General features: G+C 41.1%; 2 protein-coding genes across 2 annotated transcripts; one reads left to right on the top strand and one right to left on the bottom strand.

The window, feature by feature from the left end:
• Positions 1-179: 179 nt before the first annotated feature.
• Positions 180-19,837, bottom strand: LOC113018567 (protein O-GlcNAcase). Its single transcript, XM_026161669.2, has 17 exons — positions 19,650-19,837; positions 16,690-16,741; positions 12,570-12,667; positions 11,965-12,095; positions 11,713-11,884; positions 11,494-11,592; positions 7,340-7,609; positions 6,356-6,442; positions 5,659-6,134; positions 5,377-5,551; positions 3,937-3,993; positions 3,561-3,646; positions 3,317-3,421; positions 2,982-3,073; positions 2,691-2,880; positions 870-1,029; positions 180-465 (listed from the first exon to the last, which is right to left on the bottom strand). Exons 1-17 carry the CDS (start codon positions 19,687-19,689, stop codon positions 329-331), a joined length of 2,427 nt encoding a protein of 808 aa, XP_026017454.1. The 5' UTR covers positions 19,690-19,837; the 3' UTR covers positions 180-328.
• Positions 7,765-10,197, top strand: LOC113026232 (E3 SUMO-protein ligase ZBED1-like). Its single transcript, XM_026174763.2, has 3 exons — positions 7,765-8,854; positions 9,031-9,283; positions 9,455-10,197. Exons 1-3 carry the CDS (start codon positions 7,935-7,937, stop codon positions 9,869-9,871), a joined length of 1,590 nt encoding a protein of 529 aa, XP_026030548.2. The 5' UTR covers positions 7,765-7,934; the 3' UTR covers positions 9,872-10,197.
• Positions 19,838-20,591: the final 754 nt, after the last annotated feature.

The following is a 20,591-nucleotide window of genomic DNA, read 5'->3' as shown; positions in this document are numbered from 1 at the left end:
AGGTTTAAACTCTAAGCTTATTTTATATTTTGTAAATCCCTCCAAAAGCTCTGGGTTGATCCCCATTACTGCCACACAGACTCAAAGGAATCCAGAATTGTCACTCAAAATAAGGTTTCTTCTCTTGATGGAGAAAAATATGGACCTCACTTCTTGGCAAAGCACAGTTGTTTATGTCTGTGCCGTGCACACTGCATTTCTAACACCTCTCTGTGCATAAGTGCCTTTGTGTATCTACCACATCAGTGCAAATGTCTTTGTTGTTTGTCGTGGTGTGTTTGTGTGCCTGTGTGTGTGAGATCATGTGAGTGTTTTGTGTGTTCTATGTTCACAGCAGCCGTCCCAGCACCACCCCCTCCCTGCTTCTGGCTTCTCCCCTGAGGATCTCCAGGAAGCCCAGTTTAGTCAAGAACTCCAGCCTCTGACGGTCTGTTGGCTGCACCTCACAGAACACACCCTGAGAACCTAGACACACACACACCGTGCAAAAATGGCAAAGCAAAGAGGCAGTCATTGACAGATCAGTTTTTCTCCAAGAATAAATCATACAAATATACAAGCAACATATAAATAACAGACTTACATAACAAAATCCCTTTACACAGTCTAAAGAAGCAACATAATCAGCAATTACAACTAATAACTCATATTTAATGGTGTGAAAACAACTACAGGTAGCTTTTCCCTTAAACCCTTCTTGCATTATTGGAGTATTCTTCCACCCTCCACATGTCTTTTCTGCTCTTTTCTCATCCTCTAATCCTTTTACTTATCCTTGAGGGTATAAGCGCATACGGATTCATGCTAATATATGCAGCAGAATTTTATTTAACAAAAGACACACTCACAAACACACACGTGGAGCTTACCATTGGCCTTTAGCGCAGTGAGGAGGGCGGTGAGCAGGGTGCGGCTGATGCTGATGTCCACCAGCTCGGGCAGGGCGTCCAGTCGCAACTGCGAGGGAAAGTGGTAGAGCAGCGAGTCTGGGTACTCGCCCTGATCCTCCTCCATCAGCTGAATCAGGTCCTGCACAAAGGAGAGCAGAGGCACAGATGCACTTTCACATGTTGCAGAAGATTGTTCTTCCTCCAGCTGCCACTAGATGTTACCAATTAGGCACGTTTGGTACCAGACTCGTTTCCAGTTACCCAGCAACCTTAAAACCTTAAAATGAATACAAACACACAGTAAAACACTAATTATCATTACAAATTAGGATTTGCTGACGCTACATTTTAAGTGTACAAGTACTGCCTGGTGGCCCCAGCAGACACTCCTTAATCAGCAGCTTTTATATTTATATGCAAAGACTTCTGGGATGAGTCTAATGTACTTCCTGTCTCAGAAGCTGATGAGCATTTTTCTTGGAACTGAGTTAGCTAACAGCAACTAGATTTCAAGTGAGGTAATGTAATAAGCAGCTATTTGTATAACATACCAGTAATATGTAACTATGTGACACAAAACAGGGGGAAAATAATTAAATGTTCTCTATAAACAGATAAATGCTTATGAATATGTAGCATCGGTCGATGAGGGAGGCCATTTTTGGTAGATTCTTTAACCCATTTGTAACCCACTTGTATTCCTGACCAATCAAATTTGAGCATACTATGGCTGAATGTTAGTAAACAGTCCCTGTGGAGAGAAAAATGCAAGCTCAATCCAAGATTTTGACAATCGTTTTTTCTTTGTTTTCATTTTGCTGCATTTGTAAACACTGACCAGTAGATGGAACTGGAGGCGCTGGCGTGGATATCTACTGGCTACACTGGAAGCCTCTTAAGGTGCCAGCCCTCCCAACTGAGCGGACTAACCGATGGATTCCTAGATCGAACATTCTTGTTCCCTAGCCAGTTTGCATGTGACGAAAGCTTTCAGCTGGTAAACTTTAAATTTGTCTGCACCTGTGGCTGCCTGCTGACGTGTGAATGATCCACAGCATAGCTGTCAGTTTGCTCTGTGACGCACAGAGCGGCTAAATGAATCCTCCACACATGTCAGAGTTTGACTCTGTCTGCTGTTCACCACCATTTATGCTTGGCTCTTTGCCAGAGATCACTGAATAGTGATGATGGGCAAAAACAACATCAGCCGTGTGCGTTACTGTACTTGAGTTCTCAATAACCATTCTGTATTTTAAAGCACTTAAATCCTTACCTTCCCCATATTTGCCATATTTCTGCATTTCTCTTTTTATTAACAATTAGTCACATTCACATGACAGCAGCTGGTAAATCTGAATGCACCGTTCGCAAGTTTACACACTAACCCGCTGATACAGAAAACAGGCCCACTAAAGACAGAAGGAATACTGCAGGTGGCCCTTAGACACATACTAAATTAAATCATTAAATCCGGTCTGTGTGTGTGTGTGTGTGTGTGTGTGTGTGTGTGTGTGTGTGTGTGTGTGTGTGTGTGTGTGTGTGTGTGTGTGTGTTATTGTCTTTGTCTACCTATGTGTTCCACCTAACTCCCAGCGACTTATTGCCCTGCACAGAGGAATCCAGATGGTGTGACAGCAGGTACTCATAAGTCTTAAGTTAATGTGCGTAATGTAAAACTGGTCTGTCGGGTATGTTTATAGCTTTGTGTACTCTGTGAGCATTTATTTTTCAGCATAGGGTGTCAACCAAAAAGAGAGGTTTAACTGACTTCTTGTGAGAGGGTAAAACCCACGTATTCACCTGGGTGTTTGGATGTGTGCCGTTCATTTTTGGTGGGTATTTGTCCCTCATGGCAGGTATCCAGCTGGCCTGGCACCGCTTGGCAAAGGAGCGAACATCCAAGATGCCTAACACACAGCCGCAAACGCCCAGCTCATCCTCCAAGATGAAGCTGTACTCGGGGCACAAAGCTAGGCATGGTCCAAGACATCTAAGAGAGTGAAATCAAGTGTTATTGATTTGATACAGTATTTGACAAATCGTTGCACATTTCCTGATTGAGTTTCTTTTCTCTCTCACACGCAGACACACCTGTCTCCTATGACATCTGGATGAGCAGCACTAGACTCTGGCCCACCCTGTGTCCTCAGGTGAAGTTGGCGGACCATTCGATACAGCTCCACCTAAGTACACAACCATTAAACCATGTGTCTTCCCACACCAATGTTTAAATGTTGAACTAAAAATCTACGACTTTTAACAATTTAAATTTCCACCTGAAAGTTCCACCTACATGATCTACTGGTTTGCTCCCTGATTGTTTAATGCAACTGTAAAAGCTAACACATGACTTTCCAATTCCCCTTTTGTTTAACCTCTTTGCCAGTTGTGCTATGTCAAGAGTTTCTGTGTGTGGGTGAGACTACCTTGTCTTTGCTGTGGTAGGGCCTGATGTTGTAGAGGCGAGTGGTAGGGAAGAGAGGAGGAGGATGAGTAAAAAGTTCACTGCTGCTCCCTACTGGGAGAAGCATCTGCACACAACATGGGGAAAAAAACATGCACACACATTAGGCAGTTTTAGGGGGCTTGACTTGATAGAGCAGAGTAAAATATTGTCAAGAATTTAAGAAGAGATACATCACGAATGGCATCTGAAATATAACACACTACCTGCACCTCCCCTGACACGCCCCCTTTGAACGCCCATGGCTCAGACTCTACTCCCAATTGGTCCGCTCCCGTGGTCTTCCCACACCCTAACACAGAAAAAAACAATCATATGTGACAGGCTACATCACATGTTCAGGGCCAGTGAAATACCAGCAGCTTGAAAATTTTATGTTGAGCAAAAAACTGTAGAGCTTTACAGCATTACAGCACCACAAGAGACGCTCGCTGAAATAAACTTGTCATAAAAAATTCAGTCCTCCCTATCAGCTGGGCTCCACTGAGCTCGAGCTGAGAAGTAATGACTGAGTTTTGTAGTAATTTATTTCAGGTGCAGATACAAAAAGTTTAAAGACCATCAGAGATCAGGCTTACTCACATTGGAAGCAGTTCCTCCAGGAGCCGAGGGCAGAGCTGTCACTCAACACTCGTCCATCTGAGTGAGTAAATGGGCACGTTAGAGCGTAAGAGAAAAATGAGCCACAGACAATGACTGGCAATAATCTACAAAACCGCTGATTCCACCAGTGTCCTCTCTTAACATAAGTACTGAATAGAGTACAGTATATAGTATGTGCTACATTATATAATGCTATAAATAATAGAGCAGAGACTATAGGGCATACTACTAAAATAGTAATCATACAACCGGACAGTAGATAAATTATTATTGGATACACAAAACAATAGTAATCTGTTACATGCAATATTATACAATACTATAGTATACTATTATTGTATTCTACAGCAGAATATTATGTTGAGCTCTTACACTATAGCACTATAATACTACACAGTTTCTCAATATAACATCAGTTCAATAGCATGGTAAACTATATACTGCAGCGTGCTTCTAGTATACTAGGACCAAGTGGTATACTTCTACTATGCTGTTATGCTCTGTTCTGCTACTGTAGGGTAGCACTGTAATATTTATTTATCTAGTATTCTTTAATTAACTTAACCTAATTATCACATCCAGACAAAGCGCTTTGCAAGCAGTTAAGTGGGCACGTCTGTACTTTCTCAAGTTCAAGTGAAACACATTGTGTAACAACTGTACCTCATATGTGGCACAATTGCTGTGGGATAGCTGTAACAGCACAGAATTTCAGTGGAAACTTGTTTGAATGTGAGCGACAAATAACTTCCTCCTTTAATACCTTAAAGCAAGAAACAGGAGTGAACATTCTGCCGTTCTACATATATATTTATCTATAGTTATCTATTTATCTGTCTATATATAGATAACTCCCTGTCCACTTCCTTCAGCTAAGCTTGTCTCAGTTCATTAACAGAAATATCTGATCAGCTCACAAATTTAAGTTTAAGTGATTTTAAGTGATTTACGTGCCATGCCTTGAAGCACTCCTGTCTGCTTAGAACAGGAAAGTGCAGCTACAGTTCAAACTTGGACAAATAAAAGATTGTTAAGCTATTGCCTGGTCTGATGAGTTGATTTCTCCTACAATATTCCAATGTTACAGTCAGAATTTGGTGTAAACAAAATGAAAGGAAGGATTCTGCATTATCTGGTAGCCTTAGTGTAAGAGTGTGGGGAAGTTTTTCCTATTTAAATGGCACAGCCTGCCTGAGTATTGTTACTAACCATGTCCATCCATTTATGGCCACAGTGATACATCTTCTGACAGCTGCTTCCAGCAGGACAACGCACCGTTTTGGTGTTTCTTGAATGTGATAATATGAGTTCAATGTACTTAAATGGCCTCATTATCATGGCACATTCTCGTACAGCAGGGAAGATCAAACCAGTGCAGAGTCCAGTGATAGTATAGCAGTATATTGCTTCTGTCCTTACCAAGCCAGCATATAAATGCCTTTGCCACCAGAGCTGTGTTCCTCAAGTCCCACACATAAGGGTAAAGGTCATAGAGCACAGCCCTGTTGTTCCCACCCACGACACTGCAGTGGAGCTGCGCTATGTCTTCACACAGAGAAAGAAACCTGGAGGCCCGCCCACGCCATTCATCAACCTGAGGACATAATAAAAAAAAAAACATTATGTTGTTTTTTCTCACGTGTAACGTACACAACCAATCCAAGTACCTCAACAAAAACTCCCCTCATAATCCTCACCGACCTTTTGAGGTGCTGCCTTCTTGCTGTTAGTACTGACCAGCTGGCAGTTTGTTTTCAGCCAGGTCAGATCCTGCAGTAGCTTCTGGGCTGATGGGCCGTGCTCGTGAGGGAGATAATGAAGACCAACCAGCAGCCGCACCTGCGACTCACTTAGCAGACCTTTCCCACCGCAGAGCCCATGAACCTGGGCTTTCTGTCCCCGACCTCCAGCCGCAGGTGCTCCAGGCTTAGTTCCTGGAGGTTGCTGGATCGGTTGGCAAGACTGGTATGATTTCCTTTTTTCCCACTCTCGTCCTTCCCTCTCCCCATTGACTTTAGTGGGTGAGGACGGAGGGGAGCTGGAATTCAGGGGGAAGACTGGGAGTTTGGCCACAGTAGAGGTTCCTCTGAAGGTGGAAGGACAGTCAGATCTGTCAGGAGTTTTACAGTGAGATGTTGGGACAGAGGCACGCTGGTCTGTCCTTGTGTTCTGCCGGCCTACAATTATCATGAAAGTAAAAAACACGCACAGGTTGTGTGTTTGAGTAACAACACTACACTGAATATAAACTGCAATAATTCATCAGTGTTTAAACATAGATAGATAGATAGATAGATAGATAGATAGATAGATAGATAGATAGATAGATAGATAGATAGATAGATAGATAGATAGATAGATAGATAGATAGATAGATAGATAGATAGATAGATTTTACCAGCTTGTAAAGGTTGGTTGAGTTCTTCCATCCAGTCTTTCAGTGCAGCAGACAGAGCTCTATCAGGACAGTACTCACACTCCTCATCTGGCGGACACACAGCAATGCATTGACAACCAAAAACAGCCACACCTTGCATACTCGTTCTGTAATGGTTATTAGCTTACACGACACTATAAGGAAATTATTACAGGTCTGCACAACAAAACCTGCCGTAACAATTAAAATTTTTCTCATCTCTTCTTCTGAAAGCCTCTTTTGTCCTCCAGCCTACCGCTCAGTTCTTCCTCCGCAGAGGGACCGGGCTCTCTCCTCATTTCCTCCTCCATCACACCGTGCAATTATTCCTCAATCATCACCTCTCCCCCACCCAGTCTTCAGAACATCACACGCTACACTGCTTCTCTGTTTCGACAATTACCCATCCAATTCCCTGCCCCTCCCCCCGCGACAAACAAAAAAAAAACTGTGTGCCTGTGCTCTAATGCATTTTACTGTCATGGTAAATGAGATGCAATGAATATGAACAACATATCAAATTCATGTGATGCTGAGCCCCACTTTTGCAGATGCGTGACAGGAATTCTTACATTACACTTCGAACACATAACTTATTATACACCGTGTGAGAAAGACTAATGAAATGACTTAAAGTCACAATGTTTTAACAGCTTTTACAATAAAGGCAGATTGAGGCTGGTGAAACTGTGTAGGCTGAAAGCTTAACAAGTGACTTTAGAACAACAGATGGAGCTTTAACTTTGCTTATTTGGTAGGTAATATCAGACACAATGGCTGTCTGGTGGTCAAAATGATGCTAGTTGCCAAGCAACACGGGCTTATTAAACATTTCTCCTGAAGCGATGGGACTAACTGTACATGGATGTGGCCTGGCAGAGACAATATTAGTTTATTAACTCAGGACATCTCCTGTCTCATCATACTCCCTCACTCCATCTGCCTTCCCTCAGTTGGATCCCTCACCTTTCGTATCCTCTTTCCCAGCTCTGTGCCAGCTTCCCAGCGTGTGGAGCGGGATGTAGTTGGCTTCAAACTCACAGTTGGGGTTAAGCAGCAGGCCCCTGAGATGGTTCTTAAGCTGAGGCTCTCGACCCTTAAAGGGCCCCAAAAACAGGCGCCTGGAGTCATAGTCATTTGCGTGCAGATTGTCCCAGATAAGTGGGGGGCGTTGGAGGACTGACTCCACTTCAGCCAGGGATTCCAGTGAGAGTTTCCTGGAAATGACCTTACTGCCTGTGGAAAGAGAAAGCCCAGTGCTCAAAAATCTGTTAACCATTTTCCATTTAAGAGGTTTACATTAGGACAGCTAAATAAATAAACTAGGGGTGTCAAATTATCGCGTTAATTGCGATTAATTAATTACAATGCTATTTAGCGCGTTATGTTTTTTAATCTCGTTAATCTAATTTTTAATCTCTTGACGTCATTGATTTTGTATGAGAGTTGCTATGTTATAAAATCCGTTTTTATGTGCTGGGCTCCTTGTGCTTGACTTGTTGGGGGTGGAGTCACGTCGTGAGGTCAAGGTGAGAAGTGGTGATTAGCTTACAGTGTGGATATGGAGGCGCATCTGAGAGTTGTTGGCCCAATGAACGGGAAATTTGTATTTCATAAACGCCCCGACGGCACCATTGACAAAGGTAAAGTGGTCTGCCTAGAGTGTAAGAAGGAGTTTGCTTACCACCGAAGCAGCTCAAGTTTGGCCTATCACCTCAACGCAAAGCACCCAGCCGCGAGTGCAGCAACAGCTAGCAGTGAAGACGTTAGCAATATAGCAAGCCAGAGCAAAGCTTTTCGCCAAACAAAACTAGAGAATACCCCTCGTATGAGCAAGTCTGCGACCGACAGGCTGACTAATGTTATTGCCAAGTGGATAGCGATGAACTGTAGGCCGATAAATATAGTAGAGGACGAAGGATTGACAGAGGTGTTGCAAATTGCGTCCAATGACCCGTCATACAAGCCGCCGTGCAGGACTACAGTAACGACCAAAATCAGCAAAATGTACGACGGCGAAAAGAAAAACAAACTTGAGATTTTGGCGGAGGATTCTCCCAAGATATCCACCATTGGCACAGACAGCGCAGCAAACATGCTGGCTGCTATGAGAACACTTCCATATGAGCACATCGCCTGCAATGCTCACATTCTCCAGAGGACCATCACGGTATGTCTCGATAGCAGTGGTTTTGTCGGTGTACTGGCAAAGTGCCGCAAGATTGTTGGTCATTTTAAACAAAGCCCTGCGAGTACCACAGAACTTAACCAACAACAAGTAGCACTCGGAAAGAAGAGCGATCAACTTATACAGGATGTACCCACCAGGTGGAACTCGACTCTCGCAATGGTCTCACGCCTCCTATGTAACCGAGAGGCTGTCCAGGCTACGTTGGACCAACAGAACCACAGGTTGGTCTTGCCAACCGAAGCTGAGTGGGCGAAACTGCAGAGGCTGGAGCTCCTGCTTGAACCATGCAAGTAAGTTCAAATAAACACCTTCCCATTTTAATTATATAAACTACTGTTACATGTGTAAAATCAAAATTAATGAACATAACAAGGAACTTTTAAGGACAATTAAATTGGAAATCAGTTACACTTTGATTTAAATGAATCCAGCTAGGTTTATTTAGCAAACCTCTCCACCTCTGCAGGTATGTGACAGAGCTGCTGGGTGGTGAGGCCTACGTCTCTTGCTCTGTAGTGCTGCCTGCTTTTCGCCATCTGTACCGTGTCATGGACATTACTGATGATGATCCTGCCTACGTGGTGAAGTTCAAGAATGCCTTCCAGAAGGATCTGGCAGCACGACGAGCTAATGGCAACGAGATATGGTTCGAGGTGGCCACAGCATTGGATCCACGGTTTAAGGATTTGAAATGTCTTCCAAGAGAAAAGAGGGAACAGGTAGGACAATAAGGTTAAGCTGGACTAATGAGTCCAATTCATTATCAAATCAAACTTTTATTTATTATATGGAACACAAAGTTCTTTACGAGATTAAATAAAATTTAAAAAAAAAGCACTTAGTTTTAATCACAATCATTCATTCATTCATTCATTCATTCATTCATTCAGGTGTGGACCATTGTGGAGAATATGCTCCAGGCAGCAGAGCCCAGAAGAGCAGATAGTCTCCAGCCCTCCACAGAGGACGATGGACCAGCTCAGAAGAAGAGGAGGAGCGAACTCCTTCTGGGGTCTGACTCTGACTCAGAAGATGGAATTGAGTCTGGAGAGCTGCAGCGCTACAGAGCAGAACCCAGCATCAGTATTGATGACTGTCCCCTGCAGTGGTGGTATGCTCACTCAGGAGTCTATGAAAAGCTGTCAGTCCTAGCACAAAAGTACCTGGCCTCCCCAGCTACCTCTGTACCCTGTGAGAGACTCTTTAGCCTTGCAGGCCACATAGTGCAAAAGAAAAGGGCAGCCTTGCTTCCAGAAAATGTTACCAGGCTGGTGTGTCTTAGCGACTGGCTGAGGAAGAAGAAATGAGACACATGTGGTCAGCATAGCTGCTGTGTCATTTGTAGCCTACTAGAATAGATTGCTTGATGTTCAGCACTTTTTTTTGTGATGGAAGAATACTTTGATGTGCTAACTTGCAGCACTGCAATGTCAGTTTTATTTTTCATTATCTGAAGCAGAGGAATTTCAGTGCTGTATTGCTCAGAAAAGAGCAACTCTGATGTGCTAACTTGCAGCACTTAATTTATTTGATTTTATTTGTATTTATTTTTCCACTTATTTTACAAAAGAATACAACAGTATGTAAATGGTTGCATCTGTTTAACGTTTGTTAAACAATAAATGACTTTATAAAGTCACTTTCTTTGTTATATCAGTCTTTTGGTCTGCCACAATAAGTTGAGGGCTTTCCTCAGCTATTTTTAGGTGAGATTAAAAAAGAGATTAATTAGATCAATTAATTAAAAATCATAATTAATTAATCTCTATTTTTTTTTAATCTCTTGACAGCACTAAAATAAACCTACAGTCAGATAACAATGTTACTGTGAAATACTGGAGTTACAAGGTGCTTACAGTACGTTTTAATGACACGCACCTAAAATATTTCTAAAAGCTTTGATGCATATTTGGCATGCAGAGCAATGTCCCTGTTCTGGTCCTCCTGGAGGGACTGGTTGTTTCTCATTCAAACTAGAAGGGCTGCTGGCTCTGCTCCAAATCACATTAAACCATTGGAATACAAACTTGTGTCTGTTCCAGTTAACGTTATGGGCTTTGTAATGAGCTACAGATTCTATTATGAATCTTAAACTTTTCGGTGCTTTTGTGTTTTTGAAGGTTTTTCTCTGTGTTCCTTCTGTTCCTTCTGCTTCAGCCCCTCTTTTTTGGTGAGGTCTGAGTTCATTCTGTCTCTCTTTCGATTTACTCCCTCCTTCACTTTGAAGGTTAGTTTCTCATGTGAGCTTTTGCATTTTTTTCTTTCCCGTTTTTCTTCTCCCACCTTCCTAAATGCATGACTTCACCTGCAGGTTACAGGCCTTCCCTCTCTAGTGTCAATCTATCAGGCTCTTGCTGCAACTCCCTTGTGTTTCTAATCACTTGTGTTTTGAGCCTTTCATCTGAGTTTGGTTTCTTTGTGCCCTATTTGGTCTTTTGATTTTCATTTTTGAACTACAGTACGGACTTCCTGCCCCATATTTCCAGCACTGTTTAGAAGGATTTTGTAGTAGTAAATTGTGACAGTTTTCAGCAGAATCAAGTCCAATAACAGATAAGCAATTAAGGAAACGCACAGAAAAAAAACAGGTATACCACATGCATATACTGTCCATATAAAACAATGTCAGAGCACCATACAAGTTAGCTAACCAGCGAATTCTATTCTTTTAAATTGGACAAGTGCCATTGCCAACATGACCTAAGGCCTATAGACCTGCTGCAGGTCTCACTAGTGAAACAAAAGTCACTGTTCTGAGCAATGAAGATTATATCTGCAATATGCAAGTGGCACAGATTGAGTAAAACTTGTCATGGCTGAACACAGACAGTGCTTCAAGTACTATAAATATAAAATAATATGAAATCAGCACTAAAATTGTAGTTCACAGGGTCACAATAAAAAAATATATAACAAATATACATCTTACCTGTCCATATTACTGTTATGTTAGGCAGCAGGTCCTCTCCCACAGTTTGCAGGTAGGGAGACTTGGATACACTGGGAGAACAGAGAGAACCACAATACTCTACACAGAGAGGGAGAAAAGCAGTGATATTTAATGAAGAGGCAAATATAAAAAGTGCTCATGTTACATTTTTTTGTATAATTTTCAGTCCTGTAACAAGTCCTCAATCTACAAGCCTACCTGTAGGGCAGAACAGGAAGACAGGCGGTTCCCCCAGGAACCGATAAATCTCATTAGTTACTGTGACCTGAGCGTGGGCAAATGAAGTGAAGGCCTCGCTGTCGGCTTGACACATGGAGTGATCAATGTCATCGAACAGAATGGCAAATGCCTGGCAACCCAGGTCTGATACCTGGACAGAGTGATGAGGTTGAGTTTAAAGAATACAGAAATCAATGAAACTTCTGTAGTAGATGACCTTGTGTAGCCTACCTGTCTTAGCTTGCGTTTAAGTAGAGTCAAGTCACAGGAAGAAGAGAAGACTATGTCCTGACCAGGAGACAGCGCATAAACAAACCTGAGGCCTCTTGACTGGGCCTCTACAATGAGAGTACGCAGCTGACCTGAGAGGATGAGAAAAGTGGAAAAATACTAAACATGAATTTTAAAACAGGCCAAAAATGTTTTTAAACACTGATTAAAGATGTCTGAATATTTTGTTTTCACTTTTTTTATATGACAAGATTACATACTAAATCCTGAGCTGCGTTATAATGTGTACTGACATTTCCCTTCCCCTCTTTTTATGTATCTTTGTGGAAATCAGCTTGACTCTCGCAGTAAAAGGTGCAATAAAAAATATAATGGACATCATAAAAACTGTAGACGCTTTATGATCACAATGAAACATACATTTAATGCCAAAAGGGAAATTTCAGAATGTGTCAGAGACGTTCTGCTATACTAGTGTACAATGAATCAATAGTCTGATTGTGCGCTTGTGGTTCCCCTTTAAATAGATTAAATTGGTTTTACAGCTTTCAGGAAACCATGGATGCCCACATGAGTGAAAATTTGCTATGGTTAGAGGTCCTTACCCTCCTCTTCAGGAGAATAGACTTCTCTCCACAACAGTCTATGTTTCAGGTCATCTTTCGGACCGTACAGGTAGGTGTTCAACCCCCAGTGCTGCATCCTGATGGAGAAAGACATGACCAGATGGGTCACATGTTGTCACAATGCTCACACTCAGAGTTTTTATTTATTAACCTTTATTTAACCAGGAAGATCCCATTGAGATTAAAAACCTCTTTTTCAAGGGAGACCTGGCCAAGATAGGCAGCAGCAGATGTCTCACAGTTACAGAAATTACTCAAACACAGGCAGCAACAACACACATGCAACAATAAGTGAAAGAATACAAATAAAATAAAAAATAAAATTCAAATAAAAATAAAAAAGTCAGTTAAAATGACAATCAATCTAATTGAAACAGTTACATGTTATGGACTTGGCCTCAAGGATTCGTAGTTTAGATTTAAAAGCACTTAATGAAATGAATTCAGTCATTTTCCATTCCTTCTGCAGTTTGTTCCAGGCCAAGGGTGCTAAATGGACAAAAGCTCTTTTACCAAGTTCAGAGCCAGGAAACAAAAAAGCTGCTGAAAAATCACAGCTGCTGTGACTCACCACAGGATGGTAATGTACTTGCATTTATGTAGTGTTTTCCCACTCAAGTCACATTTTTAACCACACACTTATATAGACTCAAAGCACTTTATGGTCAGTGTAGAATAATCAGTTAATCTAACATGCATGTGTCTGGACTACAGGAGGAAACTGGAATACTCAAAGGAAACCTGCATAGTTATTCAATTGGTTGAATAGCTTTTAGTTTCAGGAAGCCATGGAGTGAAAAAAAAGCTTAACAAATTAAAAGATGGCTCGAGTGACAAGTAGAGTAAATTCCAAAAAGGCCAGAATTGGGACTCATATCAGGAACCTTCTTGCTGTGAGTTGCCAATTCTAACCAGTGCAGCATCATGCAGCCTGGTGGGCTGCAGTAGTTGAATTTTTGGTTGTTTTTTTTGGTTGTTTTTTTAATAATAATACTCCTTAGAGTTAAGTTACAGTTACTCTCCCATATACCACATTTGTATTTGGGAGTAGCTCACACTTAGGTATGAATTAGAGTCACTGCTTTCTTTTGCAGTTCATGAATCCATACTTCTAAATGGCTGAATATGGATTAAACCACCATAAATATTTTGTATATTTAACTGTTAGTCACTTGACTCATCTTATATATTTTGAAGCTAGAGGTTGAGCTCAGGCAGAAGTTTCAGGGGTGAGGCAGGACTTGGGTTTCTGTGCATGATTTTAGGTATTGCATACAATTTAAACAATTCAAGAAAAGTAGCAGCAATCTAGTAATTTGTGACTTGAATGTTTGCACTGGGCACAGAAAAGACAACCTCAAACAAAAACATCCTAGTAAAGTTTATGACAAGTTACCGGATAAATGGTTCAGAATATATCAATGGCCCAAACTAATAATAGTGAAATAATCTGAATCAAGGCCCCAGCAAAGACATGCTAGAGGACAAAGAAAGAAGTGACGGTATCGTGTAGAAAAAAGAAAAGGAAGCAGGGGGACAATGACAAAACAATGAGGCAAGAACAGACCAATGTGGAATTTGTAGCTATCTTCACAAATTGTGCAGATTACCGTAGGCAGGTGTGTCTGCCAGCAGAAAAGAATGGATGACGTCATTAGGAAATCACACTCTGCAAAATCAGCTGCTTTGGTGTATTTCTGCATTATTTCTTCACTTCAACATATCGTGCTGGACTTGCTCTGTGTAAGCGTACATATCATTCAACATCCAACCCATGGAGCGAGACAGAGTGATAGAGACAGAATTGGCGCTAAGAGCGAAGACAGGAGGGGAAAAAAACAAACAAAAAAAGTGGATCTGGCTGCAAGAAAATAGATCCACAATATCGATCGAGAGTCTCCAAGGCTGTCTCAGTTACAGGAAATGACCTCCTGAATTATAAATAGAGCATAGTACTAAGAGGGAAACAATACCAACATCATTCATACACGCACAAATATACAAACATGAACACTGCTTTGTCTCTGTACATGGACCGGCTCTTGTCTTTCTTGTCATTTTGTAGGTTTGCTGTGCTCTCGATCTCTCTCTCTCTCTGCTTCACTTCCTGCACAGATGGTAAGTCGCCTCCACAAAGCTGCATCCTACCTCCCTCAAACACACAGTCACACACACACAATTACATACTGTACACGCATCCACGGCCAATCTTACGCAACATTCAGCGTATGATTTTTGCCTGCACCCCACACTGGAGTCTAAAAAAGCTTGTCTATAAATAAACCTGGAGTCCACACACTCAGCTGCAGCTACGCAGAAGTTTTGGAAAATAAATTAATTCTCTTTATAAAGCATCCACTGCCTCGTTACCCAGTTTTCTGCATCCTCCCAATGCAGTGCAAGTTTATAGATAGATTTGAGCAACTTACAAAACTGCTGATCATGTCTTTTCTTTCTTTTTCACAATCCAAAACCTTCTAAATCACAATAACAAGCACAAACAACGAGCCTTAAAAAAACTGGAAATATATCATGCGCATATATCATTCAATGGCAGTGGAAAGAAGAGAAGCAGGGGGACCTACCCTCTCTGGGGATGCAGACGGCTGTGACTATTGGCTGCTGAGCAACACAACTGTGTCACAGCTCCCAACAGGGATTTATGCTGCTCCGCTTGTACTTAACATCAAGATTTAATCAGTCTTATGAGGTGGGCAAATGTGAACATACATAAAAAGGGATTGCCTCATTGTTAATTAGTGCAGTCGTTTGTATTTAACTCGCTGTTGTTGCTTTATTGTTGTGTTCCTGATGGCTACTTCCTGAATGGACAAGAAAATGCCGCTTTGAATGTGTGCTGAAAAATAGTCTATTAGTATTCTGCCTCTGCTGTCATGAAAATCACTGGGAGGTGATTCATGCTGAAAGAGCTTGTCTCTCTTTGTGAGCTGATCAAACTGTTAATGAAAAGTGCTGTGGCCCACTCAATAAGGAGCTATTTTTGCCTTCGTTTAGTCAAGATTTGAACCCCAACAGTGTTGCCTTTAAATTAGATTCCTGCCTCTGATAGCAGCCTTACTCTTAAGAACATTTGATTACCCAGAACGTTGATTTTATCTGGCTTAAACAGCATTTGTCTTCCGTTTTTAAGTTGTTGTCATGCTGGGACTGCACTGTATCACTCCAACCACCTGAAGAGTGTGATGGTCCTTGAAAGCTTCTTCATTGCAGAGCTTCATGCTCAGCAGATAATAGTTTATGTGCAGACACTTAAAGGGGAGCTAACCTGCTCATTTCAAGCTTGAATTTCTAATTCTTAGACTAAATTTAACCTTTATTTAACTTATGCTGGGCCTTGGTGCAACCTATCAGCTCATCCATTTTCCATTTAGCTCATCTTGTAATAATATCCGTCCCCTCTCTCAGCAAACCTTCTTCTGATTGGCTGCCTCTTTCAAAGAAAAGGTTTGAATAAAAGGTAGGTGGGGCTTCTGTGCTTCTGTGGATTACTAGACATACACTGATGTGTATGACAGGAAATAAAGAGGAGCATAAAAGGTATCCCTTGAATAATGGGGCACTTTAATTATATGATATTATCATTTTAATAACTTGACCTTTGATAAATTTCCCACTGCAGCGTTGGAAATGCATTGCACCAGAGTAAAAACTTCGCAAAATAAGTTTTAACATCAAAGATGGTAAAAGAAGATGTTTTGAACCTCTTTCTTAATCCTTTCACTATAACAAGATGTAGTGTCTGCCTCTCCTTTCCCCTCCTGTCACCCATAGCTGAGCACTGAGGATGAAGCTGTCCTTTGCTATGGAATCATTCTGCCTCAGTAATTTCTCTCTGAAGCTGTGCTTGGCGCTGAAATAGAGGTTTGGATCTGGTTTCAGCCTAAAGGCATCAAGTCAGCAGCTCCTGAGCCCACACTGTTTTGGGGAAAAGAAGATCAGCGACACAGAAACATCCCGTCTGACCAGGGTTAGAAGACATATGCATGCTCACCTGTGCTCACAGACTGTGCATACAAAAGAGGGAAAGCAGGGATGCAGAAAAAGCACGAATATCTTGATGAAGTGTTGGGAGACTTACCACTGGAAGAGTACTTTCCTCTGATCCATAGACCAAGGCCTCCCATAAAAACCTGATGAGGAAAAATACAGAACTGAGTGCACGCAGATAACTGAATCACTTGGATGAAAAGATGATTGTGTTAATGCACACTCAAATGAGATCGTCAATGACTTCCTCACTTGCTATCACATGATTCAACAGTAAACATGAAATTCACACTGCAGTCTCACATTTATACACAAAAGGAAAAGGTCTTTGACTATAACCTTTCAGCGCATGCAATTGCAATTTAAAACAATGTGCTTGTTGGTTAACAATATTGTTTGATACACATATATGTATGGCATTTAACTCCTAATTAATGCAGCGTTTATTCACAAATCAGAGAATTACTGGACACTGTTAGCAGCTGCATTTCTGTAAAGTACAGCTACACAAAATGTTTCTTCCCATGCTTATGTGGTCACATGCCTGCCATAATTCACAGCCATAATTCATTTCCAACTACACTCTCCATCACAGCTTCTATTCTTAGAAATGGGAGCATCTCCAGTGTCCCTCTTCCTCCTTTGTGTTTTGAATAAGTCTGCAATGTGTGTGTATGTGCGAGTGTCTGTGTACAGTAAATGGGTCAGAGTAAAAATTAAATCAGATACACTTACAATTTTGACTGCTTTCTCCTGCTAAATACCTTTGGGGAATTGGTTTTATATTGGTGTGCATGGGTATGGCATGTCTGCATATGTGTCCTGTGTAAAGCTGCCCACCAAGCCAAACCCAATTACTACCTCTGCTGGATGCCACCACAGGGATGAGCATGTACAGGAATAAGTAATGTGTGTGCAGCACCACTTTGGTAGAAATTCATAGAGTTATAAAGCTGAGACGGTGGACAGACCAAAAAGTACACAAACAATGAATCAACTCACATAAAATGAATCTGCAACAATTTTAAATTTTAATCAGTGACCATTTAAAAAAATTCCCTAAGCAAAAACATGAAAGCAGTTCAGCTCCCTGTTTTATATTCCTGTGAACTGTATATTTTTGGAGTTAACTCAAATCACTCATTACAGCCAAGGTGTGCAGAAGCGCATCTCTGAACACACAGCAAACATTCAAGCAGATATGCTACAGCAGCAGAAGACCACACCAGGTGCTACACCTGACAACTGAAACAGGAAACTGAGTCTACAGTTTCCACAGGGTCACCAAATTCCAAAGAAAATTGGAAAAATGTTTCCTGGTCTGATGAGTCTGTTATATTCATCTGGTAGAGTCAGAATTTGGTATAGAAAACATGAGCACATGGATCCACAGTTCAAGCTACTTGTGGGGTGTAATGGAGTGGAGGATATTTTTCTGGCACATTTTGGGCCACCTCTTACCAATTGAGCATCATTTAAATATCACAGATTGTCTGAGAGTTGTTGATGACCATGTCCATCCCTTTATGACCACAGTGTACCCATCTGCTGATGACTGCTTCCAGCAGGATAACACGCCATGTCAAAAAGCTCAAATCATCTCTAACTGGCTTCTTGGAAACAACAATGAGTTCATTGTACTCAAACAGCCTCCACAGCCATCAGATCTCAATCTGCCAACAAATCCACAGCCACCGTACGATTCTGTCATGTCAATATGGACCAAAATCTCTGGGGATTGTTTCCAGCACTTTGTTGAATCCATGCCATGAACAATTAATTCAGTTCAACCCAGTACTAGCAAGACGTAGCTAATAAAGTGACTGGTGAGTGGTGATACTATAAAAGACAAAATAAACTGTTGAAGCGTGATATCAAAGCTACTGCATGAAAAGTGACACAGAAAAAACAAAATAAATTAATGCCGTTTTGCAGGGAATAATTAAAAAGAAACACTTGAGACAACTTTTTATTATAGGTTGTCCATTTCTTTTCAGTAATTACACCCTGATGATTAAAAATAATCACATAAATGTCTGTCAGTACACATCGTTTGTCATTGGCTTCTATGTTGAACACGAACGTTTCCTCTTCACACAATGCTGTAGAAATGATACTTGGTATCATTTAGAAATGGTATCTGCGTTGTCTGCACATGTACTAGAGGAGCATTACCGTGCAGATAATGCATGTAGTCAAGTAGTATCTTCAAAGCAAGCTGCTAACTAGGTTTTTGAAATATTTGATGTCATGTACCAATGACCCTATAATGTTGAACGTCTGCTTGTCTACCAACAGACTGGGAGTTTCTTCTGGGCAGTCACTTTGCCGTTTGTGAGGACTGCACTCTTATTCTTAATGTGACTGGAACCACTGTGGACTTCACCTTTCACAGCTGTTCTTCTTTCTGGCTCTGGTTCTACTCATTTCATACCATGTCATAATTTGCTGGCTCTGTGTGAGTGTGGTGGTTATGGAATATAATGATGGGACAGGTGTGTCACCATTCCCAATATGTCCTTTTGCAGTATCCTCGTAGCTTGTGTCATTCCAGTTCTTCTCTTCTTTGGTGATTTCTTTCATTGTCCTGTCAACACTACCATCATATATATATATATATATATATATATATATATATATATATATATATATATATATATATATATATATATATATATATCATCATCATCATCATCTTCTTCTTCTTCTTCTTCTTCTTCTTCTTCTTCTTCTTCTTTTTCTTTTTCATTGTGTTTCCTTAGGTTGGAGCCTAAGGAAACACAATGAAGACTGTATTGAACGTTTTTCATTGCTTGCTTTTTCATCCCCACTTCAAGCCTGACTGATCACCACTAGATCTTTTTAAAAACCCTTTTCATCCCACCAAGGCCCGTTTTCTTAAACACACGCCCCTCACACACGTCTCGAGTAGGTAAAGAAAAATGTTCGGTTGTGGATATAGGTCAAATGGTGGTCTGTTTAAAAGCAGCCCCCCGAGGAAAAAAAAATCACATGATCTGACAGGTCGATCTGGAAGTCGAGCGCTCTTACCTTCCACCACCCCACAAAGGAACTGCTTCTTCTCCTCCATTCTGGCCTCCCTCCGCTTCCAGTCGGCCCCTAAGGAGCGAGGGCAGACAAGATGCTCTGCCTATCCTGTCAGCTTAGATCCCGGGGATAGTCTTCATGCCTCTTCTCGATCTGCTTCCACCTCCTCCTCTTTTCCTTTTCTACACAGCGCTGATGCTCCCGTGCTGCGTTCAGGTGCTCAAGCGAACCTCGTACTTTTTTTTACCAGCAAAGTGCCGAGTAATTTCAGAAAAATGTTAACACAACATACAACCCACTAACAATTTAAATGATCCCGTTAAAGAGGTGGGTATAGGTTAAAAAACAAAAAACAAAAAAAACCACGATATTTTACTGACAATACAAGAGAATGAAGATGATGGAAATCAGCCAGGACAAGTCATTAAATATCTGTTAAATGTAGGTGTGTAAATCCACAAAGAACTGTGAACCTCAGCAGCAGTAGTATCACAGGTCATCTGCTCACAGCCTGTACACTAAGAAAATCTACTGGAGCACTCAATAGAAATAATTGTGAGACGTGATTATGTTTAGAGGCAAAGGTCACCATTTACAATGTAGGCAACGTAAAATAGAGATATATTTTTAATCATTCTTCCTTTTCTGTTCTACTACCCAGTTCAAGCTGAGTGCATTCATTGGAATTAAAATTCAGACTAAGATAAAGTTAGTATTTTCAATCTATTATTTTATTATTACATTAATGTATCAGAAGGTTCAGTTAACTTTGCATAAAAAAGATGGCAGGAATTTTCTTAAAGGAGCTACCTTTACTTTCTTACTTTGAGTTCATTTCGGAACCTGAGTATTTTTTTAACACAAGTACCTGTACTTCTACTTAAGTTCAGAATTTCTGTACTTCTGCTCCCTCTGGATAAATAGGTGTACAAATTTCCCGAAACA

Source organism: Astatotilapia calliptera, chromosome 3 (genome assembly GCF_964374335.1).
Source record: "Astatotilapia calliptera chromosome 3, fAstCal68.1, whole genome shotgun sequence".
Lineage (NCBI taxonomy): Eukaryota > Metazoa > Chordata > Actinopteri > Cichliformes > Cichlidae > Astatotilapia > Astatotilapia calliptera.
This window is presented reverse-complemented; position numbering and strand designations above follow the sequence as displayed.

Bases quoted from the DNA above. Each gene is read 5' to 3' on its own strand.
- LOC113026232 (XM_026174763.2), top strand. From the start codon at position 7,935: ATGGAGGCGCATCTGAGAGTTGTTGGCCCAATGAACGGGAAATTTGTA. The intron at 8,855-9,030 runs GTAAGTTCAAAT...CCACCTCTGCAG, and splicing joins CTCCTGCTTGAACCATGCAA to GTATGTGACAGAGCTGCTGG. The intron at 9,284-9,454 runs GTAGGACAATAA...TCATTCATTCAG, and splicing joins CAAGAGAAAAGAGGGAACAG to GTGTGGACCATTGTGGAGAA.
- LOC113018567 (XM_026161669.2), bottom strand. From the start codon at position 19,689: ATGGAGGAGAAGAAGCAGTTCCTTTGTGGGGTGGTGGAAG. The intron at 12,668-16,689 runs GTAAGTCTCCCA...TTTCTCCATCAG, and splicing joins AGGAAAGTACTCTTCCAGTG to GATGCAGCACTGGGGGTTGA. The intron at 3,647-3,936 runs GTGAGTAAGCCT...TTTCTGTGTTAG, and splicing joins CTGGAGGAACTGCTTCCAAT to GGTGTGGGAAGACCACGGGA.